This window comes from Entelurus aequoreus, linkage group LG10 (genome assembly GCF_033978785.1).
Source record: "Entelurus aequoreus isolate RoL-2023_Sb linkage group LG10, RoL_Eaeq_v1.1, whole genome shotgun sequence".
In the NCBI taxonomy this organism is placed as follows: Eukaryota; Metazoa; Chordata; class Actinopteri; order Syngnathiformes; family Syngnathidae; genus Entelurus; species Entelurus aequoreus.
The window spans coordinates 34,384,103-34,397,321 of NC_084740.1; the positions used below are offsets into that span (position 1 = coordinate 34,384,103).

The following is a 13,219-nucleotide window of genomic DNA, read 5'->3' on the forward strand; positions in this document are numbered from 1 at the left end:
GTCGCACTCGTCCAGCAGTTTTCTCAAAATTCCCTCGGCGGAAATGACACTAACACTAATTATATTCAGTATTATTTTTTATTTTCGCTAACTGCTTATTTGCTATCCCTTTTACCATCATATTTGTACATGTCGTATTTGCTTGATTTTTTGATTGATTGATTGATTGAGACTTTTATTAGTAGATTGCACAGTACAGTACATATTCCGTACAACTGACCACTAAATGGTAACACCCCAATAAGCTTTTCAACTTGTTTAAGTCGGGGTCCACTTAAATTGATTCATGATACAGATATATACTATCAGATATATACTAACATCATAATACAGTCATCACACAAGATAATCATCAGAGTATATACATTGAATTATTTACAATCCGGGGTGTGGGTAGGTTTGGTTGGTATCAACACTTCAGACATCAACAATCAGCATCAACAATTGCATCATCAGAGAAATGGATATTGAAACAGTGTAGGTCTGACTTGGTAGGATATGTACAGCAAGTAGTGGACATAGAGAGAGATCAGAAAGTATAAGAAAAAGTGTCTACATTTGATTGTTTGATTGTTTACATTTGATTATTTATAGTCCGAAGAGGTATTATGTGGAAGGGAGGGTGTTAGTTTAGGGTTGAAGTTGCCTGGAGGTGTTCTTTTAGTGCGGTTTTGAAGGAGGATAGAGATGCCCTTTCTTTTACACCTGTTGGGAGCGCATTCCATATTGATGTGGCATAGAAAGGGAATGAGTTAAGACCTTTGTTAGTTCGGAATCTGGGTTTAACGTGGTTAGTGGAGCTCAATTTTTTAAGCACCTCATCTGCTTGATTTATTGATTGAAACTTTTATTAGTAGATTGCACAGTGAAGTACATATTCCGTACAATTGACCACTAAATGGTAACACCCGAATAAGTTTTTCAACTTGTTTAAGTCGGGGTCCACTTAAATTGATTCATGATACAGATATATACTATCAGATATATACTAACATCATAATACAGTCATCACACAAGATAATCATCAGAGTATATACATTGAATTATTTACATTATTTACAATCCGGGGTGTGGGATATGGAGGGGGGGGGGGGGGGGTTTGGTTGGTATCAACACTTCAGTCATCAACAATCAGCATCAACAATTGCATCATCAGAGAAATGGATATTGAAACAGTGTAGGACTGACTTGGTAGGATATGTACAGCAAGTAGTGGACATAGAGAGAGATCAGAAAGTATAAGAAAAAGTGTCTACATTTGATTGTTTGATTGTTTACATTTGATTATTTATAATCCGAAGAGGTATTATGTGGAAGGGAGGGTGTTAGTTTAGGGTTGTAGTTGCCTGGAGGTGTTCTTTTAGTGCGGTTTTGAAGGAGGATAGAGATGCCCTTTTTTTTACACCTGTTGGGAGTGCATTCCATATTGATGTGGCATAGAAAGAGAATGTTGATGTTGCTCTATTGTTTTTTGATTGATTGAAACTTTTATTAGTAGATTGCACAGTGAAGTACATATTCTGTACAATTGACCACTAAATGGTAACACCCGAATAAGTTTTTCAACTTGTTTAAGTCGGGGTCCACTTAAATTTATTCATGATGCAGATACATACTATTTTCATAATACAGTCATCACACAAGATAATCTGTAGAGTATCTACATTGAATTATTTACAATCCGGGGTGTGGGATATGGAGGGGGGAGGGGGGGTTAGGTTTGGTTGGTAACAACACTTCAGTCATCAACAATTGTATCATCAGATAAATGGACATTGAAACAGTGTAGGGCTGACTTTGTAGGATATGTACAGCAAGCAGTGGACATAGAGAGATCAGAAAGCATAAGAAAAAGTATCTACCTTTGATTGTTAACATTTGATTATTAACAATCCGGGGAGGGTGTTAGTTTAGGGTTGAAGTTGCCTGGAGGTGTTCTTTTAGTGTGGTTTTGAAGGAGGATAGAGATGCCCTTTTGTTTTACACCTGTTGGGAGTGCATTCCATATTGATGTGGCATAGAAAGAGAATGTTGATGTTGCTCTATTGTTTTTTGATTGATTGAAACTGTCATGACGCGGAGTCGATCCCAGGTTTCCACTGCAGCTGGAGCTGCAGGCACCTCTGCTAACCCCTCTGCTGGCAGGACGCTCAAACACACCTCTGCTCACACTGAGCATAACACGCCCACACAGCAACAAGTCTGCAAGCAATCACTGATCAGCACACCTGGACTTGACGAGGGGGAGCGGCATAAAGACCAGCGGACCCAAGGAACCTTTGCCAGAACTACGCTAACCTTCCAGTAAGCATCACGTCTGGCATTCCTTTTCCCAGTGATTTCCTCGTCCTTGTTTTGCTCTATTTCTCCGTGTTTCCCCCTGGTTCATGCCCTTTTGTATTTCCACAGTGACTCTCCTGACCTCCGTGATCGTGCCTTGTCACTCAACACCCATCCGGATTCCTAACTGCCCACCTCGTTCCACGACCTCCCTGCTCGGACCCAGACCACGCTGCCCTGCTCTTGTCCACGACCACTTGCCTGTCCATGAACTGCCTCTTCGCCTTTGCCCCCTTGGATACGACGAAAGATACAACCAACATTTACAGACAACAACCCTTGGTAACATTTACATTATAATTTTACACATAGTCAACACTCACTCACTTTGAGTAGCATACACACGCCACGTATTCATCAAAGGTTTTTCCAATAAACCTTGTAAACCGCAGTCCTGCCCTGGTTGTCGCCTACTTCCCTTCTCTGAGATACAACAGTACGTTCTGGCCAACAACATGTCGGAACCAGGCGACAGCAGCAAGCCCCAGGCCCAGATAGCCATATCTTCCGACCTAGCTATCCTTAGCTCCGTCGTTAGCGAACACCAGGTTCGGTTTACTGCCCTTGAGGATCATCTTGAGAGAGCTTTTACCAGACTGTATTCCAAGCTGGACAACATGTGCCCCGGGGCCAGTTCTGGACCGGTGGTACCTCCACGTGCTTCTCCAGTTCTTGGACCCGAACACAGCATTTTAGAACGAGAGCCCAGGATTGCCAGCCCTAAACCCTTTGAAGGGGACTTTGAACTTTGTAGAGGGTTCTTGGTACAATGTGACCTCATTTTTCGGCACCAGCCCTCCCGTTATTCCTCAGACGGCGCCAAGATTGCATTTATTTTTTCCTTACTTTCCGGCCCGGCTCTCAAATGGGCTACAGCTGCAGTTGACAGGACCATTGGGCTCAACTCCGACTATTCTGCGTTCCGTACAGAATTTCGGGCTGTCTTTGATCACCCCAAGGATGGGGGGGACGCGGCCGGACGTCTGCACTCCATCTCGCAGGATTCACGTTCCGTCGCAGCCTACACCTTAGAGTTCCGGACTTTGGCGGCAGACAGCGGTTGGGATGACCGGGCGCTCCAAAGCGCATTCCGTCGCGGCCTTTCCGATGAAATTAAGGACGGTCTACTGAGGGACAGACCCACGTCCTGCAAAGACCTCATTGAACTGGCCCTCCGATTTGACATTCGACTTTGTGAACGAGCAGCAGAGCGAGGTCAGAGAGGTGCCTCTAGGAACCAGACTTGGCCTACCTTCAAGACAGAGGTGGACCCATACCGGCCTACAACTACTACAATGGCAGCCCCGGAGCCCATGCAGTTGGGTAGGACACGGTTACCCATTGAGGAAAGGGAGAGGAGGTACAGGCAGAGTCTCTGCCTCTACTGCGGTCTAGCAGGACACGTCCGATATAATTGTCCAGCGAGACCAAAAGATCAGGCTCACCAGCAGAGCGGATCCTGGTGAGCCATACTTTATTTCCCCGTAAAGAGGAAAACCCTGACATTCTGCTACCCGCTACTTTGGCCTGGGACAAGAGGAGCATTCAAGTGAAGGCTTTTGTGGACTCGGGAGCTGACGAGAGTTTGTTGGACTACATGTTCGCCCGGGAGATGGGCATGCCCCTGATATCCTTGGACAAGACGCTGCCTGCACAGGCTCTAGATGGACGACCATTGGGCCCCATCAAGTACCGCACGGAGCCCCTTTCCATGACCATTTCTGGAAATCACAGAGAAACCATTAGTTTATGGGTGCTAGAAGCTCCGGTAGCCCCACTGGTACTTGGAAGATCTTGGCGTCGTCACCACAACCCCCATATATATTGGTCTTCTGGCAGAATTCTGGCTTGGAGTACACCCTGCATGGCCAACTGTCTTGGGTCAGCATCTCATCCGGTCTACCACTCCACTACCACGACTCCCCATGCCGATCTATCTCTGGTTCAAGCTTGCTACCATGACTTAGCCGAGGTCTTCAGCAAGGTACGTGCCCTGGGATTACCCCCTCATAGACCTTATGATTGTGCCATCGAGTTACTCCCTAACGCTACCTTGCCGTCTAGTCGCCTATACAACTTGTCTCTTCCAGAGAAGGAAGCTATGAGGAACTACATCACCGAGGGCCTTGCCTCGGGCATCATAACACCATCCAAGTCTCCACTGGCGGCGGGATTCTTTTTTGTGGCCAAGAAGGACGGATCCCTTCGTCCCTGCATTGACTACCGTCACCTTAACAACATCACCATTAAGAATAAGTACCCTCTTCCTCTACTCAACTCATCTTTTGAACCTTTGGCACCTGCTACCATATTTACCTAACTGGATCTCCGTAACGCCTATCACTTGGTCCGGATCAAAGAGGGAGACGAGTGGAAGACTGCTTTCAACACTCATATGGGGCATTATGAGTACCGAGTGATGCCTTTTGGACTCACCAACGCACCTGCAGTTTTCCAAACTCTTGTCAACGACATTCTTCGGGACATGCTGGACCAATTTGTGGTGGTATACCTAGATGATATTCTCATTTTCTCCCGTAACCTCTCTGATCACCAAAGACATGTTCGACTTGTCCTGCAACGGCTTTTGGAAAACTGTCTATTTAAGGCAGAAAAGTGCAGTTTCCACTCCTCTTCGGTGGAGTTCCTCGGTTTCGTGGTCGAAAGGGGTCACATAAGGCCAGACCCGAAGAAGGTGGAGGCCGTGGTGAAGTGGCCGCAACCTACTACTAGGACGGAACTTCGGAGGTTCCTCGGCTTCGCTGGCTTCTACCGTCGCTTCATTCAAGACTTCAGTAGAGTTGCGGCACCACTACATTCGCTTACGTCTACTAACGTTCCTTTTGTGTGGACTCTTTTGGCGAGGAAGGCCTTCGAGGAGTTAAAGGAGCGTTTTGTTTCTGCCCCCATTCTAGTCCATCCCGACTTAGAAACTGCTTTTTTGGTGGAGGTTGACGCCTCAGACTCTGGGATTGGGGCTATTCTCTCTCAACGGTCCAAAAGTGACAATTTGGTTCACCCTGTTGCTTTTTTCTCCAGGCGCCTGACACCGGCCGAACAGAATTATGATGCTGGGAAAAGAGAATTACTGGCAGTCCATGAGGCCCTGGTGGAATGGAGACACTGGTTGGAAGGAGCTAGACACCAGTTTCAGATCCTAACCGACCACAGTAACCTTCTACACATCCGTGCTGCCAAGAGGATCAACAACCGCCAGGCAAGGTGGCAGCAGTTTTTCTCTCGCTTCAATTACGTGCTTTCTTTCAGACCTGGGTCCAAGAACACTAAGGCTGACGCACTGTCCCGGTTATTTCTGAAAGAACCTACCGGTCCGGCAGTGGCAGAACCCATCCTTCCTTCCACTCGTATCATTGGGATGGTAACTTGGAAAGTGGAGGACCTAGTTAAGGCTGCACTGCGTTCCAATCCAGGACCGGGAGGTGGACCTCCCAACAAACTGTTCGTCCATCGGGAGTTACGACCCAGGGTCCTGGATTGGGGGCACTCTAGCCTGTTCTCATGCCATCCTGGCTTTCAACGAACCCTATCACTGCTGCGAAGACGTTTTTGGTGGCCATCAATGGCCAAGGACACTCGTGAGTTCATCGCTGCTTGTTTAACTTGTGCCCGTAGTAAGATGTCACACAGGCCTCCTGCTGGTCTTCTTCACCCTCTCTCCATTCCTGCCCGTCCTTGGTCACACATCGCCCTGGATTTTGTCACAGGATTTCCAGCCTCCAGAGGTAACACCACTGTCCTTACTATTGTAGACCGTTTCTCCAAAGCAGCCCATTTTGTTCCACTGCGAAAGTTACCTTCTGCCTCAGAGACTTCTGACCTCCTCACACTTCACGTCGTCAAACAACATGGTATTCCGATGGATATCGTTTCTGACCGAGGCCCTCAGTTTACATCGCAAGTATGGAGAGCCTTCTGCAAGGGTATCTGGGCCTCGGTCAGCCTCACATCGGGATACCATCCCCAGAGCAACGGGCAGGCTGAAAGAACTAATCAAAGCTTGGAGACCATGCTCCGATGTGTCGCCAGTCATCAACCCACGTCCTGGAGCAAGTTTTTGCCATGGGTGGAGTTTTCCTATAACTCCTTGAAGAGCTCCGCTACCGGTATGTCCCCATTTGAGTGCTCATTAGGTTATCAACCCCCTTTATTTCCCCAACAGGAACTGGAAATCGCTGTTCCCTCTACTAGAGCTCATATTAGACGGTGTCAGAGGGTGTGGAGAGCCGCTCGTGCAGCTTTGGAAAGAGCATCTGAGAAAATGTGTCGCAACGCCAACCGTCATCGTATTCCAGCCCCGTCCTATAAACCAGGACAACAAGTGATGCTTCTCACTAAGGACCTCAGTCTCCAGGTACCATCTAGAAAATTGGCTCCCCGTTATGTTGGTCCGTTCTCCATCATTTCTATCATAAACCCTGTATCTGTTAAATTGGCTCTCCCACCCTCGGTCAAGCGGCATCCTGTTGTCCATGTTTCCCAGATTAAACCGGTAGCGGAGAGCGCTCTGTCCCCTCCTGTCCCTGCCCCCCCCACCCTCTAGGTTTTTGCCTAATGGAGATCAGGTTTGGACGGTCAAGGAGATCCTCAGGGTCCGTCGACAAGGTAGGGGGCTTGTTTATCTGGTCGACTGTGAGGGATATGGACCTGAAGACAGATCATGGGTGCCAGCCTCCTACCTTGCCGATCCCTCACTTCTAGGGGACTTCTACCGTGCCAATCCTGATGCTCCTCGGCGCTCGTCGGGGGCCTCGCATAAGGGGGGGGGGGGGGGGGGTACTGTCATGACGCGGAGTCGATCCCAGGTTTCCACTGCAGCTGGAGCTGCAGGCACCTCTGCTGGCAGGACGCTCAAACATACCTCTGCTCACACTGAGCACAACACGCCCACACCGCAACAAGTCTGCAAGCAATCACTGATCAGCACACCTGGACTTGACGAGGGGGAGCGGCATAAAGACCAGCGGACCCAAGGAACCTTTGCCAGAACGTCGCTAACCTTCCAGTAAGCATCACGTCTGGCATTCCTTTTCCCAGTGATTTCCTCGTCCTTGTTTTGCTCTATTTCTCCGTGTTTCCCCCTGGTTCATGCCCTTTTGTATTTCCACAGTGACTCTCCTGACCTCCGTGATCGTGCCTTGTCACTCGACACCCATCCGGATTCCTAACTGCCCACCTCGATCCACGACGTCCCTGCTCGGACCCAGACCACGCTGCCCTGCTCTTGTCCACGACCACTTGCCTGTCCATGAACTGCCTCTTCGCCTTTGCCCCCTTGGATACGACGAAAGATACAACCAACATTTACAGACAACAACCCTTGGTAACATTTACATTATAATTTTACACATAGTCAACACTCACTCACTTTGAGTAGCATACACACGCCACGTATTCATCTAAGGTTTTTCCAATAAACCTTGTAAACCGCAGTTCTGCCCTGGTTGTCGCCTCCTTCCCTTCTCTGAGATACAACAGAAACTTTTATTAGTAGATTGCACAGTGGAGTACATATTCTGGTTATTGCGGTTATGGCGGTCATTTACGTTAAGGAAGTAGTTTGACATGTACTTGGGTATCAGGGAGGTTAGACTGTAGCGGATTTTATAGACTAGGCTCAGTGCAAGTTGTTTTACTCTGTCCTCCACCCTGAGCCAGCCCACTTTGGAGAAGTGGGTAGGAGTGAGGTGTGATCTGGGGTGGAGGTCTAGAAGTAATCTGACTAGCTTGTTCTGGGATGTTTGGAGTCTAGATTTGAGGGTTTTGGAGGTGCTAGGGTACCAGGAGGTGCAAGCGTAATCGAAAAAGGGTTGAACGCAGCTGAGATAGGCTCCAGCACCCCCCGCAACCCCGAAAGGGACAAGCGGTAGAAAATGGGTGGATGGATGGAATGGGAACTGAAAAAAACCCGATTGGTTTGGTGTACCCCGCTTTCCGCCCAAATGCAGCTGAGATAGGCTCCAGCACCCCCCACAACCCCCGAAAGGGACAAGCGGTAGAAATGGATGGATGGATGGATATTATGAAACTAGATGAGGCAATTCCTGAAGGAATTGCGTGCTCCAATGCTGAAGTTCAACTGAAATCCTGGAATATTTTTTTGAATTGTTGAAGTAGAGCACACAATTCCCAAACAGGCTGAATATTTTAAAGTTGGAACAGTTTGAATCAGATGAAAAATCTAGGAATTGTGGAACTTTGAAAAATGTCCCATTGATTTCAATGGGAATTTCCAAAAAATGTTGGAATTTCGGGAATTTTTTTGAAAATGGTCAACTTGAATCGTCTGTATGAGTTGAAATGGTTGGTGTTGGAATTTTTCAAATTGGTCGAGGAATGTTGAAGTAGTAACATGTTAAAATGAGAAATGGTATAACGGAACTCCTGGAATTTCGGGAAAACTGGGAATTTTTCCATTCCAAAAAACAACTTCGTTTTTTGTCCTGATTGAGAGGAAAGTTTTGACGGTTGAAATGCGTTGAAAAATGTGGAATGAGTAGTCGCCAGAAAAAAGGGTGGAAATAAGGCTTGGAAAAGCAGGAATTCTGGAAAATCCTGGAATTTTTTTTAACTTGGAAAAATTATTTGAATTTCCAGAATGGTGGAATATGTTGAAGTTGGAATGGTTTGAATAGGTTGAAAAATGGCCAATTCATTTTGAATGAGAAAAATGTCCGGGAAAACCTGGAATTCTGGGAATTTTGGGAATTTGTCAAGGGAAAGCCCGTGATTCCCGAAAAGGCTGAACAGTTTGAAGTTGGAACGGTTTGAATTGGGTGAAAAATGTGGAAGATAGAGCGTGCCAAAATCTGGAGAAGAAGAATAGTAATAAATAAATGAATTTTGGTGTACAAAACCATACATGTGAATGCTTTGGTGCATTCACACAAAATACAATACATTTCTTTTTCGGTGTTGAAGAGCATAAACAATATCTAAGAAACTGGTTGATTCATTTTATATTTTGTAATACAAAAATTAAAATCTAGGGATGTCCGATAATATCGGCCTGCCGATATCATCGGCCGATAAATGCGTTAAAATGTAATATCGGAAATTATCGGTATCGGTTTTTGTATTATCTGTATCGGTTTTCTTATTTTTATTTTTTTTATTAAATCAACATAAAAAACACAAGATACACTTACAATTAGTGCACCAACCCAAAAAACCTCCCTCCCCCCATTTCTTTCTGTTACCAATATTCTGGTTCCTACATTATATATCAATATATATCAATACAGTCTGCAACGGATACAGTCTGTAAGCACACATGATTGTGCGTGCTGCTGGTCCACTAATAGTACTAACCTTTAACAGTTCATTTTACTCATTTTCATTAATTACTAGTTTCTATGTAACGGTTTTTATATTGTTTTACTTTCTTTTTTATTCAAGAAAATGTTTTTAATTTAGTTATCTTATTTCTTTTTTTTTTTTTTAAAGTACCTTATCTTCACCATACATGGTTGTCCAAATTAGGCATAATAATGTGTTAATTCCACGACTGCATATATCGGTTGATTTCGGTATCGGTTGATATCGGTATTGGTAATTAAAGAGTTGGACAATATCAGAATATCGGATATCGGCAAAAAGCCATTATCGGACATCCCTATTAAAATCACCAGTCAACAGAAACGAAACGAGGGACTTTTTATTTTATTATTTTATTTTATTTTTTATTTTATTAACCTTTATTTATAATATGCAACATTTACATACCATCAAGAAATAATAATAGTCTAAACAAGTACAGAAACAGTACAAAACAGTGCCAGGGGGTTGTAAACTCAATAAAGTAACTAAAATAGAATGCAAAATATTTGTATGTAACAAAATGTAAAGCCATAGGCTCACACAAGTTCCGTAAATAACCCAAATTTGGAGCTCAGCATCATCGTTTTCACAGCTTTTTGGTTGTTAGAGGTAGAGAGCGTTTTAAAGTGGAGTTCTAATTCTTTTTTTAAAGGCACAAAAAACAGACCGGGTATTGAGAAACTTACATTTATGAATACAAAATTTAGCCAATACTATAATGAGGTTGCAAATGTAAAATGTATTTGAAATTTTTTTTTCATACAGTGTAAATCCAAATAGCACCTCATGAAACAAGGGACTTAAACTTTTTTTCATATCTCGACACCGGAACCGGAAATTGTTAATTTAAAGTTGAGCCAATGGGCTGGCCTGCTGGGGAAAAAACAGTATTGTTTAAAAAATAACAAAAGTTGATCTAAGGAAAATAAGGACAATATATATATATATATATATATATATATATATATATATATATATATATATATATATATATATATATATATATATACATACCCAATTCTTCCCAAAATTAAAGAAATACAATTTAAAATTATTAATGAAATATACCCTTCAGAGGGTTTTTTGAAACTTGAATTTAACATGGAGGTTGATGGCTGTTATATCTGTGGAGCTGTAGAGGATGTCAATCATCTGTTTGTGGAATGTGAGAGTGTACATGTGTTTTGGGAGGAGATCAGAGATTGGCTGAGAGACAAGGGTGTGGAGATGTCCCCGTTCTCTATAGAAGAGATCACATTTGGTATTTTTGTGAACGACTGTAACATAGAAATGTTTGTCAACATTATTAGACTTAGACTTCCTTTTTATTGTCATTCAAATTTGAACTTTACAGTACAGATAAGAACAACATTTTGTTGCATTAGCTCATGGTAGTGCAGGATAAAAAAGCAATAAGGTGCAGATATAAATAAATAGATCACTGTACAGATAAATATATAGCACTTTTGCATATGCATCCACGTTTATGGATGTATGTTATATTGTCTTTATATTCCAGCCAGTTAATCCATTTTGGGGGGGAAATTGAGGGGATTATTATGCTACAGGCCAAATTGTTTCTACATAAATGTCGATTTATGAAAGTAAGGCCTACATTTTCTAATTGGCTTAATGGATTACACTTATCAATCAAATCTTGGAGAATGATTAAGAGTAAAAAAGCCCTTAAATTGATATCCTTGTTAAAAACATTTAAAGTGATTTAGGTAGCCCTTTTTGTCTTTGTTTTTTTCATATTTTTTAGTATTATTTCTCTATCTGTATTTGCTTTTGTTTTCTTTCCTTGATGTTGAAAGTGCCTTGAGTTTTGTGTGAATTATAAATGTATGTTTGTTGTTCAATAAAAAAAAAAATAATAAAAAGTATTGTTTAAAAAGATCATGCATGCAGGATCCGTGTCAGAGATTTTATTTTTTTCATATACACATACATGTTTTTTCATATACATATACATGTATATGTACAGTATATGTATGTATATATACTGTATGTATATGTATGTATATGTATGTATGTATATATATGTATATTTCATATACATATACATACCATACATACACAAAAATGTAATCATTAAAAATTGAGATGTCGATGGCCGATAAATGCTTTAAAATGTAATATCGGAAATTCTCGGTATCGTTTTTTTTATTATCGGTATCGTTTTTTAAATTTTTTTATTATTAAATCAACATAAAAAACACAAGACACACTTACAATTAGTGCACTAACCCAAAAAACCTCCCTCCCCCATTTACACTCATTCACACAAAAGGTTTGTTTCTTTCTGTTATTAATATTCTGGTTCCTACATTATATATCAATACAGTCTGCAAGGGATACAGTCCGTAAGCACACATGATTGTATGTGCTGCTGGTCCACTAATAGTACTAACCTTTAACAGTTAATTTGACTCATTTTCATTAATTACTAGTTTCTATGTAACTGTTTTTATATTGTTTTACTTTCTTTTTTTATTCAATAAAATGTTTTTAATTTATTTATCTTTTTTTTTTTTTTTTAAAAAGGACCTTATCTTCACCTTACCTGGTTGTCCAAATTAGGCATAATGTGTTAATTCCACGACTGTATATATCGGTATCGGTTGATATCAGTATCGGTAATTAAGAGTTGGACAATATCGTAATATCGGCAAAAAAGGCCATTATCGGACATCCCTAATTAAAAACATACACTGACCCGACGTTCGTCTTTTTTGTTGATTTCCTTTTTAAAAAAAGAAATAGTTGACCGGAGTGAGACCTCCTGTCTATCCAGCGATCAGCCACCCAAAGTCACGCGAGACTAGCCAGTTCCCCGGAAATCTTGCGAGTCTACTGGATACGCGAGAGTCGTCTGAGTGATTCAAAAAAGCGACATTTCTCACCTATTTTACACAGCGAATACAACCTAATAATTAAAACCGGTAAGTAAAACTTCCCAAGTGAACAGCACGTTTTTTTAAGCGAACTGGAAAGTAACAATAGCGCCATCCACAACATGGTGGCCCTAGCTCGGCCTCGCGAGGGTTGTTAGCTTAGCATTAGCCTAGCAGGCTGCGTTAAAATGCAAGTTGTCGTCATGGCTGCTGTGTTTATTCGTCCTTTCTTCAGTCATTCCGGGTGGAGAAGATGTCCGACAGCGAAGACAGCGACCTCTCTGACAACCAGAGTGAGCGCAGCAGCGACGGAGAGGCGGAGGAGGTGGAAGAGGTAGTCTCACGCTAACCGCCTTGCAACTAATAAGTTAAAGGGGACTCGTTATGCTTATTATCTACATGTAATACATTTCTTCGTGGTCTAGATAAGAATGTTGTTGATATAATTTGCTTTCAGTTTTGCCCCACAATCGCATTTTTAGCCCACTTTCTTTCGGCGTACCTTTGCAAACGGTTCGTGCAGATATAAATATTTGGTATTGCCAGACGTAACGAGATAAACAAGCCCAACTGGCAACCCACCGCATTGTGTTAGGCCAGGCCTGGGCAATTATTTTGACTCGGGGGGCCAAATTAAGAGAACA

The 13,219-nt window shown here is 42.8% G+C and overlaps 1 protein-coding gene across 1 annotated transcript in view; it reads left to right on the top strand.

Annotated features, from left to right (window-relative positions):
* The first annotated feature begins 12,439 nt into the window (after window positions 1-12,439).
* supt5h (SPT5 homolog, DSIF elongation factor subunit) overlaps window positions 12,440-13,219 on the top strand; it is a 39,198-nt gene continuing 38,418 nt past the window's right edge. Inside the window, exons 1-2 of the mRNA XM_062060582.1 lie at window positions 12,440-12,623; window positions 12,811-12,909. Coding sequence (XP_061916566.1) covers window positions 12,829-12,909 — 81 coding nt within the window. The 5' untranslated portion in view covers window positions 12,440-12,623; window positions 12,811-12,828. The remainder of the gene's footprint in view (window positions 12,624-12,810; window positions 12,910-13,219) is intronic.